The sequence below is a fragment of the Gorilla gorilla genome, chromosome 13 (genome assembly GCF_029281585.2).
Source record: "Gorilla gorilla gorilla isolate KB3781 chromosome 13, NHGRI_mGorGor1-v2.1_pri, whole genome shotgun sequence".
Lineage (NCBI taxonomy): Eukaryota > Metazoa > Chordata > Mammalia > Primates > Hominidae > Gorilla > Gorilla gorilla.
This window is the reverse complement of record NC_073237.2, coordinates 106,619,370-106,638,771: the sequence shown is the minus strand read 5'-3', so window position 1 is coordinate 106,638,771 and position 19,402 is coordinate 106,619,370. Positions and strand designations below refer to the sequence as shown.

At 37.2% G+C, this 19,402-nt stretch overlaps 1 protein-coding gene across 1 annotated transcript in view; it reads left to right on the top strand.

Annotated features, from left to right (window-relative positions):
* The window catches only part of SVEP1 (sushi, von Willebrand factor type A, EGF and pentraxin domain containing 1), a 209,799-nt gene that overhangs the window by 182,343 nt on the left and 8,054 nt on the right, over positions 1 to 19,402 (top strand). Inside the window, exons 41-46 of the mRNA XM_004048429.5 lie at positions 4,239 to 4,302; positions 6,349 to 6,522; positions 7,671 to 7,847; positions 14,216 to 14,386; positions 16,390 to 16,485; positions 18,296 to 18,391. Coding sequence (XP_004048477.5) covers positions 4,239 to 4,302; positions 6,349 to 6,522; positions 7,671 to 7,847; positions 14,216 to 14,386; positions 16,390 to 16,485; positions 18,296 to 18,391 — 778 coding nt within the window. The remainder of the gene's footprint in view (positions 1 to 4,238; positions 4,303 to 6,348; positions 6,523 to 7,670; positions 7,848 to 14,215; positions 14,387 to 16,389; positions 16,486 to 18,295; positions 18,392 to 19,402) is intronic.

The following is a 19,402-nucleotide window of genomic DNA, read 5'->3' as shown; positions in this document are numbered from 1 at the left end:
ACCATTTTAGCATTAACAAGGGTAATAACTTCAATGGACTGAAACACATCAAATAGGTCATGAATGACACTAGGCTTATAATGATACTTTAAAAAAAATTAGTTAGAAACTCTTAAAGGATGCTTATGAACAAACTCATTATTTTAAAAACAGACAACTCAAGAGGTAGAATTGTCTTTCCAGTGCTACCTGTTTGACTAGATAACCAAACAGTAGATGAGGGGAAGTTACAGTTAATAATGATAAAATATAATTTAAATAGCAGAATTCACAACTCCTAAGAATTAATGGATTTAGGTTATGATCATCCATGGCTGCTGAAGTCACAAAAAATGGAGACAACCAGACATTATGTGTCTCTGGATGGGTGAACAACCCCATCTATGAAAACATTTTGTGCTCTCCCACCTCCACCACACACACACAAAATGAATATGGAACTTATCAAGCCTCTAAATCCAACAAACAGTGTCAGAGACACCACAGTGAAGCAAGTGGCAAAATTCTATCTGTGGGAACAGATACAGGACCAATGACCCAGTTTTTCAGTGTCCAAGACAAATAAATTGACAGGGCAGAGGGGAGTAAATAGAGAAGGAACCTAAGTTTAGAGAGACATAAGAGACATTGCATTAGTCATGAGTCTCCAAAGAAAGAGAACCAATAGGAGAGAGAGAGAGAGAGAGAAGATATATATATATATAACATATATATAACATATATGTAATATATAATATATTATATATATTATATATATATTATATATATATTATATATTATATATTATATATATTATATTATATATTATATATATATTATATATTATATTATATATTATATATATATTATATATTATATTATATATATATTATATATATTATATATTATATTATATATATATTATATATTATATTATATATATATTATATATATTATATTATATATATAATGAGGAATTGGGTCACATGTTAATGGAGGCTAAATCCCAGGATCTTCTGTCTGCAAACCGGAGACCCTGAGAAGCTGGTGGTGTAATTCAGTCCAAGTCCAAAGGTCTGAGAACTAGGTGAGCTGATGATGTAAACCCCTGTCTGAAGACAGAGGAGGAGATTGAGTCCCAACTCAAGTGGTGAGGAAGAAAAAGAGGGCCATTTCCTCCTTCCATGTTTTGTTCTGTTTGTTCCCTCAGTGTTTTGGAAGATGCCCCCCACCCTCCACATTGGGGAGGGCAATCTACTTTACATGATCCACTAATTTAAATGCTAATCTCATCCAGAAATATCCTCACAGACACATCCAGAAGCAGTGTTTAAGCTGGGCACCTCATGGCCCACTCAAGTTGCTGCACATCAGTATTTGTAAAGAGTTTCTTAGGTGATTCTAACATGGAGCTCAGAGTGAGAGCAATCACTATTATCGCGCTCTCAATTTTGTAGTTAATACCAGGATGTTTCCAAAAGTTTAAAGGTTAATTATCTATTAATACTTCTTCTAATGTAATGACACATCAAGGCCGGGCATGGTGGCTCACGCCTATAACCTCAGCACTTTGGGAGGCTGAGGCAGGTAGGTCACCTGAGGTCAGGAGTTTGAGACCAGCCCGTCCAACATGGTGAAACCGCATCTCTACTAAAAAATACAAAAATTAGTGGGGTGTGGTGGCAGGCACCTGTAGTCTCAGCTACTTGGGAGGCTGAGGCAGGAGAATCACTTGAACACAGGAGGTGGAGGTTGCAGAGAGCCGAGATTGCACCACTGCATTCCAGCCTGGGCAACAGAGCAAAACTCTGTCTAAAAAAAAAAAAAAAAAAAAAGTAATGACCCATCAGGTTGCTGTACATTTGTTCATAAAATTAATCATCACAGAAACATAAACTAGTCTCAGTGTATGGATCTTATTTGGTACTGATTCAACAGAATTATTTAAAGAATAAATTATGAAATTTATGCAACAATTGGAAATTTGAAAACGACATTTTATTAATATTAAGGAATTGTTACTTTTTAAGGTGTGATAATGTTGTGGTTATAATTTTTAAGAGCTCTTATCTTTTAGAGATTCATACTTAAATAATTATTGTTAAATGATTTGAAGTCTAGAATTTGTTTCAAAATAATGTGAGTTCATGGAAGGGGTGGGGCTTACATGAAACAAGGTTGGCCTTGAGTTAATTGGGTAAACTGGGTGATGTCTACACGGGAGTTTCTTATACTGTTCTTCCTACTGTTGGTATTTCTCATATGTTTGAATTTTTCCATCAGACAGCATTTTTTTTAATGCAAATACCTGTTCTCACGTCAGACTAATTAATTCCATATTTCTGTGGGTTGAGTCTGGGGCAGCAGTACCCTTTTCAGAGTTCCCTTCGTGATTCGTGTGTGCAGCCAGGACTGAGAATCACTGACAAATTGCTGCTCTTATAATCAGCGGAGTTCACTACCATCTGCTTGAGAATCACCTGAGAAGTTGTAAAAAGAAAAGAGTATATATTGCTAGACCAAGATCATGTGAACCAAATAGTTTCTGGGGGTTTGCATTTTTAGAATGTATGCTTAATATTATTTCTGATTGTCAAATCATAATTGTATACATTTTTCGGATACACAATTACCAAGATATATATGGAGTCAACCTAAGTGTTGGGTGTCATCGATGGATGAATGGATAAAGAAAATGTGAGATATAAGTATATATATATAAGCATATACTTATATAAGTATATATATATAAGCATATACTTATATAAGTATATATATAAGCATATACTTATATAAGTATATATATAAGCATATACTTATATAAGTATATATATAAGCATATACTTATATAAGTATATATATAAGCATATACTTATATAAGTATATATATAAGCATATACTTATATAAGTATATATATAAGCATATACTTATATAAGTATATATATAAGCATATACTTATATAAGTATATACTTGTATATACTTATATAAGTATATATATAAGCATATACTTATATAAGTATATACTTGTATATACTTATATAAGTATATATATAAGCATATACTTATATAAGTATATACTTGTATATACTTATATAAGTATATACACTTATATAAGTATATACTTATATATACATATATACTTATATATATACATATATATGTATATATATATGTATATACTTATATATATACATATATAAGTATATACATATATATGTATATATATAAGTATATATGTATATATAAGTATATACTTATATAAGTATATACTTATATATATACTTATATAAGTATATACTTATATATGTGTATATATAAGTATATACTTATATAAGTATATACTTATATATATACATATATAAATGTATATACTTATATATATACATATAGAAGTATATACTTATATATATACTTATAGAAGTGTATACTTATACTTATAGAAGTGTATACACTTATATAAGTATATATATAAGCATATACTTATATAAGTATATATATAAGCATATACTTATATAAGTATATATATAAGCATATACTTATATAAGTATATATATAAGCATATACTTATATAAGTATATATATAAGCATATACTTATATAAGTATATATAGAAGCATATACTTATATATACTTATATAAGTATATACTTATATATATACTTACTTATAAGTATGTATATATATACTTATATAAGTATGTATGTATATATATATACTTATATAAGTATGTATGTATATATATATACTTATATAAGTATGTATGTATATATATATACTTATAAGTGTGTGTGTGTGTGTGTATATATATATATATATACACACACTTATGTGTATACATCACATCTGTTTTTATGGCCAAATAGTACTCTATTGTGTATGTATGTGTATGTGTGTGTATATACATATATTATGATACACTATGATTCATATATTTCTAAGAATACTACTATTTGACTACTTCTAATGCATTCTTTGTCAGTCTTAGCTACAGATTATAATTAGTTGCCATTTAAAATAAAAGGTGAAGCAAAGTCTGTACCTTAATTATACCGGTCTGCCAGAGTGTGAATTTTGAAGCAATTTGATAAAAACATTTTTGAAAGTCTAAATCTACTCCTTAAACTGTATTTATTTAACATGTTTATTTAGCATTCCAGTGCTGAGCAATTCGAGGCCATAGCTAAGATTACTTTGCATTTCCTTATTATCTTTCTATTGTAGAGTTATGATCTTGATGACCTTTCTCCATTGTTTCACAGGGGAACAGGGAACGTGTCTGCCAGGAGAACAGACAGTGGAGTGGAGGGGTGGCAATATGCAAAGGTGAGTTGAATGACACTTAGCAGCCCCCAAAATGACACTGAGGACACAAAATAACAGTGTGGCTACATTTTCTTTATAGGTTAGTTTTGTAATTAAAATGTAAGCCAACTCCATAAGCTGTATGAGAACCTTTTAATGGGCTTTTTCTCAAGGGCAGTAAACCAATAAAAGGGTCAAAAACTGTAGTAGGGATTAACAATTAACTGCAATAGGACACAAGATTACTGACTCTGGAATGGCAAACAGTTTGTTTAAAAACTAGTTAATTATTGAGTTTATTAGCATTTTTGGGGGGTTTTCCTCAAATAATTATAAATTAGAAGGCTTAGAGCTGTTTTTTTTTTGGTGACAGTACTAGCCAATACTTTTAACGTGGTGTTGGTCCATCTGTCAAATCAATTAATATTTTGCATGAAATTTTACATTAACTCATTTTATGAGAACAATCAAGTTTATTTGGCAAAATGTGGGTTAATGCACATAACTTTATCCCCAGTATTCCCTTCTCTGCCAAAGGACAATGTATGTATGGATTTATGTATTTTTGTTTTTATTTTTAAATACAGTCACTCTGTCACCCAGGGTGGAGTGCAGTAGTGCAACCTCAGCTCACTGCAACCTCCACTTCCTGGGCTCAAGCGACTCTCATGCCTCAGCCTCCCAAGTAGCTGGGGCTACAGGCATGCTCCACCATGCCCGGGTAATTTTTTGTATTTCAGTAGAGACGGGGTTTCACCATGTTGGCCTGGCTGGTCTCGAACTCCTGGCTTCAAGCAATCCATGCTCCTCAGCCTCCCAAAGTGCTGGGATTACAGGCATGAGCCACCATGCCCGGCACAGCATCAATAGCATTTTAAAGCTCCCTATGTGGTTTCAAAGTGCAGCCAAGGTTAAGATCTGTGATCCCAGCGTACTCAACTTTGGGCTGAAAGAAGTCCATTAGCATCTGGTCCAGGGACTCAACTCTGAGTTCACATTTGAATTGTTTGGGGAATTTTTAATATAATACTGAAAAGTAGCCCTCAATATAAAGATTTGGTCTGTAATAGGCCATAAATGCTTCCCAGGTTCTCTAAGGTACCGCGAAACTTGAGAACCACTAGTCTACAACCACCTTCTCTGCCTTCACAAAAATTATAAAATTAAGACTCAAGCCCATTTTTTGAGATTCTTGAAAGGGTGACCCTATTTTCCTCATAGCATCCCTGTTAATAACATTTCTCACAATAATGCAAAATCATTCTTTATAACTTTACTATAATACTCACCAGTTTATGAAGTCAGCATATTCCCCAAAAGCCATATAAAATGTCATTTATTCTATTCCCCACAAGCTCTTGGGTCCCTGTTCTTTATACTTTCCTATTGTCTTTTACCTTCTGATAATTTTATATTTTATCTCTTCTTACAAGCAGTATGACCTTGACCAAATTTGCCAACTGTTACATGAGATAATCTCAGAGTTGCTATAAGTAAGGTTGCCAGATTTAGAAGAAACAAAAATACAGGACATGCAGTTATATTTAAATTTCAGATGAAAAATAATTTAAATGTAAACTTATAAATATGCAATATTGGAGACACGCTTATACTAAAAATGTATTTGTTATTTATCTGATACTGAAATTTAACAGGGCATCCTGTATTTTATTTGGGCTTACAACTTAAGTGTTGTAAGAAATAAATTTAGTATTGTTTGAAAAGTTCTTGGCCATTATTAGCAACTTACAATGAGATTGTTTTATTTTACCCACCTGCTCATCCATACTCCCTGTCCCCAGCATTATTAATAATACATAAAGACAGCTGGAGTCAATAGGACTAAATCCCAATCTTTAATTGCATGCATGTATTAATCCAATACTTAGGTATGCTATATTTTTCTCCTTCAATGAATATCACTGTGCAATGAATATCACTGTGCTTCACACATGAGTAGGCCATAATATTTTATATATTCCATGAAATATCTTTGGCAATCATAGGAAAAGAAGGAAAGAGGAATTGGGGAAGCAATTAATATGAGGCTTTTATTCTTGTTTTTAGAGACCAGGTGTGAAACTCCACTTGAATTTCTCAATGGGAAAGCTGACATTGAAAACAGAACGACTGGACCCAACGTGGTATATTCCTGCAACAGAGGCTACAGTCTTGAAGGGCCGTCTGAGGCACACTGCACAGAAAATGGAACCTGGAGCCACCCAGTCCCTCTCTGCAAACGTGTGTGTTGACTTTAGGAGAAATTTTAATCAGATTCATTTCACGATTAGCTTCCCGCATATCCAAAACATAGAGGAAACTCCACTCATAAGGGATATGGGCCCAGAGAAAGCAATTAATGCCTATCCAAGCTGAATTCTCTGGGATATTTTAAAAATATATTTGTGTGTCTGAGAATCAGCTTTTGTCAGATTCCATGAGTGATTACTAAGAGAAAATGCAACTTAATGAAAAAATTTTTGACATACATGTATCATGAATTCTACTGGGGATAGGAAAGAAATGAAAGAAAATACATTTAATATGTGATGTTAATATAATGAAGTATATATAAATATGATAAGATAATGAGTTATAACCATTCAAATGAAAACAATATTCACAAGCAAGGTAGAAGTTGAGACTGCTCTTGTTAACTGTTTCAAGTATCATCATAATGCAGTAACAGTGGAAGTGTACCTCACTCAAATACTTTTATGCCCATTTAAAAATCTGAAATTGCTTGAAATATGTGTTGACATGTGTGCCACACACTTGCACTAAGCACGCATAATGCCATCATCATTTCCTGTGTTTCCCTCGGGCCTATAGCAATGAATCCATCTTTATCAATAAAGCATGCAAACTCCACTAGTTCTAATATCCTGCCCATAGCAGTATGAGTCTAAAGTCACATTCAGCTCACATAGAAATGTCTGATGGTTTCCTGGTTCCATCCCCCTGAAGGATGTTCAATAAAACAAAGTAAGGTGACAATGAGAAGCATTTGATATTCTTCAAATAAGGGAATATTTGATATACCCCTTGATTTCTAGTATGCCTTTTGTTTTCACAATGCTGATCAAAAAATCAGTCTAAAATAATGTTGTGGCCCATAATTTCAGGCATAAATTGTCATCTTCAACTTTTAGGACCTTGCATTAGTGGTTGAATAACTTCATGTTTTCTGATCTTATCTGGCTTTATCTTTACACATAATTTCATGAGGATGCAAAAGTCTGTGTCTAATGTTGGAAGTTCCATATTTTTCAACCTTATATGATCATTATTGAGAACCCATCTCTTATAGGACTACTACTCCACCTTCAAAGAAATACATTAGGAAAAGAGGGGAAATATCAGTAAGCATTTTCTTTTCTTTTTGACAGCAAATCCATGCCCTGTTCCTTTTGTGATTCCCGAGAATGCTCTGCTGTCTGAAAAGGAGTTTTATGTTGATCAGAATGTGTCCATCAAATGTAGGGAAGGTTTTCTGCTGCAGGGCCACGGCATCATCACCTGCAACCCCGACGAGACGTGGACACAGACAAGCGCCAAATGTGAAAGTAAGTCAGCAGGCGGAAGCCAGTTCATGCCGCTAGTGCAAAATGTTTTCCCATCCCTGTGAGGTTGTTTTCAATCAAGTCACTTAGTTGTAGATACTTAGATCTCTGTGCTATGACAGTTAGTTTGTAATTTTTTTTAGTCTTCGAATTTCAAACATTAAAAAACAAACTTTCCAGAACTAAACTAAAACCCACCTGACTAGGATTCACTGAACAGATTTTCAAAATATGCTCCTCTAAGAATGAGCAAGATATTAAATTCAAAATACAAATTTTTCTCCACAGTCAGAGTCCCCAAACTATCCTTTAATAGACTATGAATGTTTTGCAACAGAAAATTATTCCACAGTGGTTCTCAAACTTGAGCCTGCATCAGAACCACCTAGAGAACCTGTTAAAACACATTTCTAGATGTTGCTGATGAGGATGCTGCTGGCCCAGGAAACACAATCTGAGAACCACTAGCAAGCACTATGTTGCTAGCACTAGCACTATAGGTTAGCGCTTTGTTACTGCATTTATGCAATCTGGAGGCATCTTTTGCAGCCTTGTGATAATGCAACGTTTTTTAACACACACTTTTTCTAACTCCATTTAAAACATCTCACTGCCGGCTGGGTGCGGTGGCTCACACCTGTCATCCCAGCACTGTGGGAGGCCAAGGTGGGCAGATCACCTGAGGTCAGGAGTTTGAGACCAGCCCAGCCAACATGGCAAAACCCTGTCTCTACTAAAAATACAAAAATCAGCTGGGTGCGATGGCACACACCTGTAATCCCAGCTACTCAGGAGGCTGAGGTAGGAGAATCTCTTGAACCTGGAAGGTGGAGGTTGCAACGAGCCAAGATCGCACCACTGCACTCCAGCCTGGGAGATAGAGCAAGACTGCATCTCAAAAAATAAAATAAAATAAAAATCCCCCTGCCAACATCCTGCCCTCCAGGCTCATTTGTTGTCCAAGCTACTCCCTCTACAGTAATCAATTAAAATATTCATTGAGTCTGACCAGAGGCAAGGCACAAGGCTGCATAGTATAAGAATGTATCATGCCTACAATGGTCTTCATCTTCAGTACACTTGCACTCCACTTAATGAGATAAGAAATATGCCTGTGAAGGTCATAGGGATTCTGAAGTCAGAAAGACCTGAGTTTGAATTCTGTCCTCAAAATGTTTAACTCTAAACTTATGCTAGTGCCTTACTTCTCTGAGTCTTAGGGCTGTCATTTGTTAAGAGTCTCAATTATACCTTTCTTTTAGTTATTATAGATATCTTATAGATTTGAAGAATAAGTGAATTGGTGCATATTAGCAATATTTCCTAATAGGAAGATATACACAATAACCCAAGTCCCTGAATTTTCAGCTAGCAGCTTTTTGCAGTATTAGAATGTTTATTTTGCGGGGAGGGGTCAAGATGGCCAACTAGAAACAGCTGTGGCCGGAGCCTCCCACTGAGAAGAACAAAAACAGTGAGTGAATCCTGCAATGGCAACTGAGGTATCCAGGTTCTCTCATTGGGACTGACTAGGCAGTTGGCACAATCCACAGAAAGTGAGAAAAAGCAAGGTGGTACAATGGCCCACCTGGGAGCCACATGGGGCAAGCGGAGCTCCCACCCCCAACCAAAGGAGGCGGTGAGTGATTGTGCTACCCCACTCAGGAAACCACACTTTTTCCATGGATCTGTGCAACCTGCAGATCAGGAGATCCCCCTCATGAGCCCAAGCCACCAGGGCCTTGGGTCCCAAGCACAGAGCTGTGCAGATTCTTGGCGGCCACTCAGCTGAAAACTGCCTAAGACTACCGAGTTATCGGAGGGAGGAGCAGCCACCATCACTGTGGCTGCCTGCTGCCTAAGATGACTGAGCTTCTGGGGGAAGGGGCAGCCACCATCACTGCAGCTCCAGTCTGCTATTTTTTCCCTGCTGGTGCTAGGGAGACTGGGCCATTTGGACAGCGGAGGAATTCCCCACAGTGCAGCACAGCAGCTGTGACAGATCGTGGCCAGACTGCCTCCTTAGGCTGGACCCCAACCCCTCCCTCCTCACTAAGCAGGGCCTCCCTGTGGGAATTTCAGCAACTCCAGCCAGGGGTTTATGAACAGAACTCTAATCTCCCTGAGATGGAGCCCCTGGGGCTCCATGTGGCCATGGTCTCCACAGATCAGCAGGCTTAGTCCTTCACCTGCTGGCTCTGAGGAATCCAAGCAGGTTGGACTAGTGGGATTCCCCACAGCACAGTGCACCTGCTCTGCCAAGGGGCAGCTAGAGCGCTTTCTTAAGTGAGTCCCTGATCCCATGCCTCCTGATTGGGATGAGACCCCCCCACAACAGGGGTCACCAGACACCTTATACAAGTGTGTTCCTGCTGGCATCAGGTCAGTGCCCCTCTGAGACAGAGCTTCCAGAGGAAGGAGCAGGCAACCATCTTTGCTGTTCTGAAGCCTCTGCTGGTAAAACCTTCAGGTGCAGGTGGGACCCAGGCAAATAGGGTCTGGAGTGGACCCCCAGCAAACCACAGCAGCCCTACAAAAGAGAGGCCTGACCGTTAAAAGAAAAACAGAGAAAGCAATAACAACAACAGCCATCAACAAACAAGCCCTCACAAAAGCTTCATCCAAAGGTCAAAGATCAAAACTGGAGAACTCAGGAAGATGAGAAAAAAAATCAATGAAGAAAACACTGAAAACTCAAAAAGCCAGAGTTCCTCTTCTCATCCAAATGACTGCAACACTTCTCCAGGAAAAGCACAGAACTGGGCAGAGGCTGGGATTGATGAATTGAAAGAAGTAGGCTTCAGAAAGTTGGTAATAATGAAGTTTGCTCAGCTAAAGGAACATGTTCTAACCCAATGCAAAGATGCTAAGAACCAGGATAAAACATTACAGGATCTGTTAACCAGAATAACCAGTTTAGAAAGGAATGTAAATGACCTGATGGAGCTGAAAAACACAACACGAGAACTTCACAGTGCAACAAGTATCAATAGCTGAATGGACCAAGTGGAGGAAAGAATTTTAGAGTTTGAAGACTATCTTGCTGAAATAAGACAGGCAGACAAGATTAGAGAACAAAGAATGAAAGGAATGAACAAAACCTCTGAGAACTATGAAATTATGTAAAAAGACCAAACCTATGATTGATTGGGGTACCTGAAAGAGTATAGAACCAATTTGGAAAACATACTTCAGGATATCATCCAGGAGAACTTCCCCAACCTAGCAAGACAAGGCCAACATTCCAGTTCAGGAAATCCGGAGAACCCCAGTAAGATACTCCATGAGAAGATCAACCCCAAGGCATATAATCCTCAGGTTCTCCAAGGTAAAAATGAAGGAAAAAATGTTAAGGGCAGCCAGAGAGAAAGGCCAGGTGACCTACAAAGAGAAGCCCATCAGACTAACAGCAGACCTCTCTGCAGAAGCCCTAAAAGCCAAAAGAGATTGGGGGCCAATATTCAACATTCTTAAAAGAATTTCCAACCCAGAATTTCATAGCCGGCCAAACTAAGTTTCATAAGTGAAAGAGAAATAAAATCCTTTTCAGACAAGAAAACACTGAGGGAATTCATCACCACTAGGCCTCCCCTTGCAAGAGCTCCTGAAGGAAGCACTAAATATGGAGAGGAAAAATCATTACCAGCCACTACAAAAACACCCTGAAGTACAAAGATCAATGACAAGATGAAGCAACTACATCAACAAGTCTGCAAAATAACCACCTAGCATCGTGATGACGGGATCAAATTCACACATAACAATGCTAACCTTAAATGTAAATGAGCTAAATGCCCCAATTAAAAGACACAAAATGCCAAGCAAATGAAAAGTAGGAAAAAAACAGGGGTTGTAATTCTAGTTTCTGACAAAACAGACTTTAAACCAGCAAAGATCAAAAAAGACAAAGAAGGGCATTTCATAATGGTAAAGGGTTCAATTCAACAAGAAGAACTAACTATCCTAAATATATATGCACCCAGTACAGGAGCACCCAAATTCATAAATCAAGTTCTTAGAGACCTACAAAGAGTCTTTGACATTTACACAATAATAGTGGGAGACTTTAAATATCCCACTGTCAATATTAGATCATCGAGACAGAAAATTAACAAGGATATTCAGGACTTGAACTCAGCTCTGGATCAAGTGGTCTTGATAGACATCTACAGAACTCTCCACCCCAAAACAACAGAATATACATTCTTCTCATTGCTTCACAGTACTTACTCTAAAATTGATCACATAATTGGAAGTAAAACACTCCTCAGCAAATGCAAAACAACTGAAATCATAACAAACATTCTCTCAGACCACCTAATTTGATTGTTCTCAATCAAATTAGAACTCAGGATTAAGAAACTCAAAACCACACAACTACGTGGAAATTGAACAATCTGCTCCTGAATGACTCCTGGGTACATCATGAAATTAAGGAAGAAATCAAGAAGTTCTTTGAAAGCAATGAGAACAATGAGACAATGTACCAAAATCTCTGGGACACAGTTAAAGCAGTGTTAAGAGGGAAATTTATAGCATTAAATGCCCACATCAAAAAGGTAAAATGATCTCAAATTGACACCCTAACATCATAACTAAAAGAGCTAGAGAATCAAGAGCAAACAAACCCTACAGCTAGCAGAAGACAAGAAATAACCAAGATCAGAGCAGAACTGAAGGAGATACAGACACGAAAAACCCTTCAAAACAATCAGTTAATCAAGGAACTGTTTTTTTGAAAAAAGTAATAAAATAGACCACTAGCTAGACTAATAAAAAAAAGAATCAAATAGACAATAAAAAATGATAAAGGGAATATCACCACTGATGCCACAGAAATACAAACAACCATCAGAGAATACTATAAACACCTCTATGCACATAAACTAGAAAATCTAGAAGAAATGGATAAATTCCTGGACACATGCACCCTTGGATACATTCCTGGATACATACACCCTTGGATAAATTCCTGGACACATACACTCTTCCAAGACTGAACCAGGAAAAAGTTGGATCCCTGAATAGACCAATAACCAGTTCTGAAATTGAGGCAGTAATAAATAGCCTACAACCAAAAAAAGCCAAGGACCAGACAGATTTATAGCTGAATTCTCCCAGAGGTATAAAGAGGAGCTGGTACCATTCCTTCAGAAACTATTCCAAACAATTGAAAAGGAGGGACTCCTCCCTAACTCATTTTATGAGGCCAGCATCATCCTGATACCAAAACCTGGCGGAAATACAAGAAAAAGAAAACTTCAGGCCAATTTCCCTGATGAACATCAGTACAAAAATCCTCAGTAAAATACCGGAGAATCGAATCCAGCAGCACATCAAAAAGCTTATCCATCACAATCAAGTTGGCCTCTTCCCCTGGATGCAACGCTGGTTTAACATATGCAAATCAATAAACATAATTCATTTATTTCCTTCTGATTTCTGTTGCATAGTAGGCATTTTGTCCACCTTAGAGGGGAAAAAATTTTAGAAAAATCATACAAATTATCTCCTCTAACAAGTTTTCGGTAGTATTATGACAACAAAGTGACCTTTTAGAAGCCAGCTCATAAGGATTCTTCACTCAAAAGTTGAACAAACTGGATTCTGATTAGAATCCTGACACCAATCTAGCCCTTGCCTTGTGTCCCACCACAGAATAGTTCTAATTATCTTAAGGCTTCTTGTAAAATTCTCAAAACAATATCAGTTATAAAAATTTCTATTTAAATATATGCATATGTCCCTTTTAAGAGAGAGGATTGTCATCCAATCTATTACAGATCCCAAAAGCAGAAAGTCACTCTTTTAAAGTATTGAAAAGAGGAAAACTAACATGAAAACTTGAATTTCATAAACCTCATCAAGTTGTATTCACTGAGCATCTATAGACTAGAGACAATATTCATTCACTGACTCATTTTCAAGAGCATGTTGCATGCTAGGCACTGTTCTAGGCATTAATAAAATAGCCCTGATACAATATGCAGTACTACAATTAATGATCTTTACTCTGAAACAGTAGTCTATAATCATCATGCTTTCTCTCCTAATTTAATAAGCATCCTGTTTTGAAAGTCTCTTGCAGCCATTTATTTGATGAGGTACAAGAGCTAATTCTTGGTGTCCTACAGACTGCTTTCCTTAGGTTTAAAACAGGCTCACCTTCAACACTTGAATCAGAAGACAAAAAACCTTTGATCTGTGTGTCTCATTTTTCTCAACAGCAGCAGTTAATTTAGTTCTTACTATTCTAGATAAGTAGGTGAAAATGTCTCCCTTATTTTTGCTCTTTAATTCATTCTGAGAGATGAGACTGTGTTCTCAGTCTGTGTTAATAGCACAAGCTTAATTGTTTTGTTTTCCTGTAGAAATCTCATGTGGTCCACCAGCTCACGTAGAAAATGCAATTGCTCGAGGCGTACATTATCAATATGGAGACATGATCACCTACTCATGTTACAGTGGATACATGTTGGAGGGTTCCCTGAGGAGTGTTTGTTTAGAAAATGGAACATGGACGTCACCTCCTATTTGCAGAGGTAAGGAAATATTTGAATGGTTATTTCTTAGTGAAACTGCAGGGAAATGTGTATAGAAATCTGATTTGTCCAGCAATTAATATGCATACTACTTTATTTTTCCTCGGCTTTAAAATTTCTTTTAGCAGCTGTGTAATTTTCTTTTAATGTTACGGTTTGAGTTTTAAAAGCACATAGAACTCTTAGGTTCTGCGCTTGAAGTTTTGCAAAATAGAAAGAGGTAATGAGGCACCCTAGTATTATGTCCTTCTAAAACTTACACTTTTATAATAAAATATGATTTTTATACATCATAATAATGATTTCATTCATTCTACAAATATTTGCTAGAAGTCAAGAAATACGCTAGTACACACAGATAAAACCAAGGAACTCAATAATTGAGTTGTTGGATGAGTTGACCACAAACAATGTTCAGATTTGGACTTTTTTTTTTTAATACTTTAAGTTTTAGGGTACACGTGCACAACATGCAGGTTTGTTACATATGTCTACATGTGCCATGTTGGTGTGCTGCACCCATTAACTCGTCATTTAACATTAGGTATATCTCCTAATGCTATCCCTCCCCCCTCCCCCTACCCCACAACAGTCCCCAGAGTGTGATGTTCCCCTTCCTGTGTCCATGTGTTCTCATTGTTCAATTCCCACCTACCATTCAGGACTTAGGCATGGGCAAGGACTTCATGTCTATAACACCAAAAGCAATGGCAACAAAAGCCAAAATTGACAAATGGGATCTAATTAAACTAAAGAGCTTCTGCACAGCAAAAGAAACTACCATCAGAGTGAACAGGCAACCTATAGAATGGGAGAAAATTTTTGCAATGTACTCATCTGACAAAGGGCTAATATCCAGAATCTACAATGAACTCAAACAAATTTACAAGAAAAACAGATTTGGACTTTAATAACTGGTGAAGCAGGGAAGATTGAGGAAGTCAATGGATGAATGGCATGAGCCTCAAAAGAAACAGGGGCTATTGCAAGAGAAAGAGGACTCATTGTCTGGCAGCAACAATGAGAAGTGAGATCACCAATACATGGGATGTAAAAGAATGTAGAGCCTTTTGAGAGGGTTGCTGAGGGGGGACATCTTAAAGGAATATCCCTTAAAGGAATATCCCAGACTTCACTTAAAGTCTAAAGTCAGAATGAGTGTTGTGTGTGTGATACTGAACAACATAAATGTCTGTTGACAGATAAATGGATTTAAAAAGTGTGTTGATAGATGATGATGATGATTAAGAAGATAGATTAGATAGACATGCAGATAAAAATAGGCAGATACGATGAAATATTATTCAGCTTTGCAAAAGAAGAAAATCCTGCCATTTACAACAACATGGACTAACCTGGAGGACATCATGCTACATGAAATAAGCCAGACACAGAATGACATATACTGCCTGGCTTTGCTGATAGGTGGAATCTAAAACAGTCAAACTCATAGAAGCAGAGAGTAGATGGTGGTTCCCAGGAGCTGGGAGGGGGTGAGGATAGGGAGATGTTGCTCAAGGTATCAAAGTTTCAGTTATGCAAGATGAATAAGTTCTGGAGTTCTAATGTCCAGCAATGTGACTGTAGTTAACAATACTGTATTGTATACTGAAAATTTGCTGAAAGGATAGATCTTGTGTTCTCACCACAAAAAAGAAAGAAAGAAAACAATAACTATGTGAGGGGATGAATGTGCTAATTAGCTCAACTGTGGTGATTATTTCACAATCTATACATAAATCAAAACATCAGGTTGTAAAAAATATATACAATTTTTATTTGTTGCACCTCAATAAAGCTACAGGGAAAACTGAAATAATAGCAGCCAATAAAATGCTGTACTTCTCCACATACTGAAATTCCCTCTTGAGATTCGATTTTTGTCTCTCTTCCTGAAAGCTTGACTCAAGGAAATAGTATGAGATATAAAGGGGCAATTCTATTTTCTGACTCCTTCCCTTCATAATTCCCTACATTTGTGACCCATCCTGCTTCTTTTCCAGCTGTCTGTCGATTTCCATGTCAGAATGGGGGCATCTGCCAACGCCCAAATGCTTGTTCCTGTCCAGAGGGCTGGATGGGGCGCCTCTGTGAAGAACGTGAGTTGCTCTTCAGATCTTACTTTGAGTCCTGACAAATTGCCTGGATGCTCCCACCTGAGGGGAGTTACCAGGAAATGGTTGTACTGTTGGGAAGAATTCATTTGCTGTAAGTCCTTGTTCACACCAAACAGAGCACATATGTGTCAACAGGTTGCAGAAGATCTAGAATATTAATGACTTTGAAAATACTGTTATTAAGATCCATCTAAAGTCACCTTCACATGCTCCCTGGCACAAATTTGCAAAAGTCTTCTTGAGAAGGAGCTTGTTGTAAAGTCTCCAAGCTATCCTCTTCCCTTAACTCAGGGTCTACTATGTGCTATGACAGTCATTGCTGCAGTTGGTATAAACGTGCACCACTGCAAAACATGTACTTTGCAGGTAATATTTGCAGCTCACCATTTCCTCTTTGTTGTTAAGAATAGTTTCTACTAATTAAGAAAATAAGGAAAGCTGGCACTCCTATATCCATACTTGGTAAATTAATATAGAATTTTGATCCTTATAGAAACATTTGAATTTGAAATTCCAGGGAGGTATGGATAGTGATGTTAAATTTTTAAATATCTCAACTACACTTTATTTCAATATCTTAAAATATATATAAGGATAAAATGGTTTCATATTTCAAAGGGAGCAGTGTATGTAAACCATTAAGAGTGATTCATGTGATGGCCATTGGTCTATACCAGTTTTTCCTGCAGGGCAGGAACTTTATAAGAGACTAAAATGTTTTAAGTGTGACTTTTTTCAACTAATCTATAAAGGAAAATGTATGATGGAAATAAATTTAGGCTGCTAACAACTCACCAAAACAAGTATTCTCAAATGATTAAAAAAGAAGAGAAATCACACTTTTCTCTTCCAGCTCACCCCAATCATTCCATTTCACCTAGAGCTCCCAGACTTAGCCTGCCCTTATGTCAAGAGTCCAAAGACTTAGTGAGCATTGACTTTGGGGTACCCCACGACAGGTCTGGCTTGCTGCCTTAGCTGGTCTGGCTCACTGAGCATGTGCCTGCCCTCCTTCATTATACCAGCGCTTCCCAAGCTTTGCTGTGCATACAGATCATCTGGGAGATCAGCAGATCTGGGTTGGTACCTGACATCTGCATTGCTAACCAACTCCTAGGTGATGCAAAGACTATTGGGGTTATGGAACTTGATTTTGGGGAGCAAGGCAACAAACTCACATCTTTTAAACAGACTATGCCTCTTTAAAGATTTCAGTGATTTCTAGCAGGAGGAATGATAGTCATGAACAGTGTTGGGGAGGCATCATTCAGTCACCATCAGTCCTCAGCTTCTCGGAAATAAAGGGTGTGTTGTCCCATTGCTACCAAAACGTTGCAAACTCCAACCCTATGTTACAGCCTATCTGATTCCCATTCTCACATTTAGTTCAAGACAGGAAGAGAGCCTCAAGGCAGCCAAATCCTCTTAGAACATTTTATGTAATTTGTAATGGAAATTTGAAACTATAATACATGGAGACCGTTCTGCTTATTTTGTGAAGAGTTAAATAAAGCAAAGCACTTTGCAGACACTGATTACCGAGTGTCTTCACTGAAAGTGGATTTGGCCTTAAAGTCATTACATGTGGCTAAGAATCCAGGCTTACTTTCCTGATTGTGTTTTCCCAATGATACTCATTAATAAGCAGAACACATGCAGGAAACTTATTTAGTGAGTCATATAAGGTTTCACTCCTGCAAAATGTTTTCTGAACCCTTGAACATATCTAAGATGTGTACTTTGATCAACGCCATTTCAATCCCCACCCCTCCTTTTTTTTTTTTTTTTTTAGCAATCTGTATTCTTCCCTGTCTGAATGGAGGTCGCTGTGTGGCCCCTTACCAGTGTGACTGCCCGCCTGGCTGGACGGGGTCTCGCTGTCATACAGGTAGGCCTCTTTCATGGTTTGTTTTCTTGGTGGCTCAGGCCCATGAAACTCCAGAGGACATTGAAGAGTGTGACTTAGAAGTGGTGGCAAAGCGAAAAAGTACTGATGTTTCTCAAAAATTCTTCAAGATGATCCCTTGATTGGTGTCTCAACACTGAATTTTATGGTTGCCTAAACACGTTTCCAGGTCATGTGCCAAAGAATAGCATCTAAGTCTACTCAATTATCTGTCTTCTTTATGTCATCTGCTTCATTTTGCAGAGCATAGAGAAGACATTACACAGAGGTTCAGAATAATACTTCTTTTAATCTCTAAGAAGCTAAACTACTAAATTCATGCTTACTCTTTAGAAAGAACAAGGTTATACATAAATAAAATTTAAGTTAAAATGAAAAAAAAAAAACACTTTATCCAGTCTACCATTGATGAGCATTTAGGTTGATTCCATGTCTTTGCTATTGTGCATAGTGCTGCAATGAACATACACAAGCATGTATCTTTATGGTAGAATGATTTCTATTATCTTGGGTATATACCCAGTAATGGGATTGCTTGGGTTGAATGGTAGTTCTGTTTTTAGGTTTTTGAGGAATCGCCATACTGCTTTCCTCAATGGTTGAACTAATTTACACTCTTACCTACAGTGTATAAGTGTTCCCTTTTCTCCACAACCTCCCCAGCATCTGTTTTTGTTTTGTTTTGTTTTGTTTTTTGAGAACAGAGTTTCACTCTTGTCACCCAGGCTGGAGTGCAGTGGGGCAATCTTGAATCACTGAAACCTCTGCCTCCCAGGTTCAAGCAATTCTCCTGCCTCAGCCTCTCGAGTAGCTGGGATTACAGTCACCTGCTGCCATACCCTGCTAATTTTTCTATTTTTAGTAGAGACAGAGTTTCACCATGTTGGCCTGGCTGATCTTGAACTCCTGACCTCAAGTGATCCACCCACCTTGGCCTCCCAAAGTTTTGAGATCACAAGCATGAGCCGCTGCATCCAGCCTATTTTTTTACTT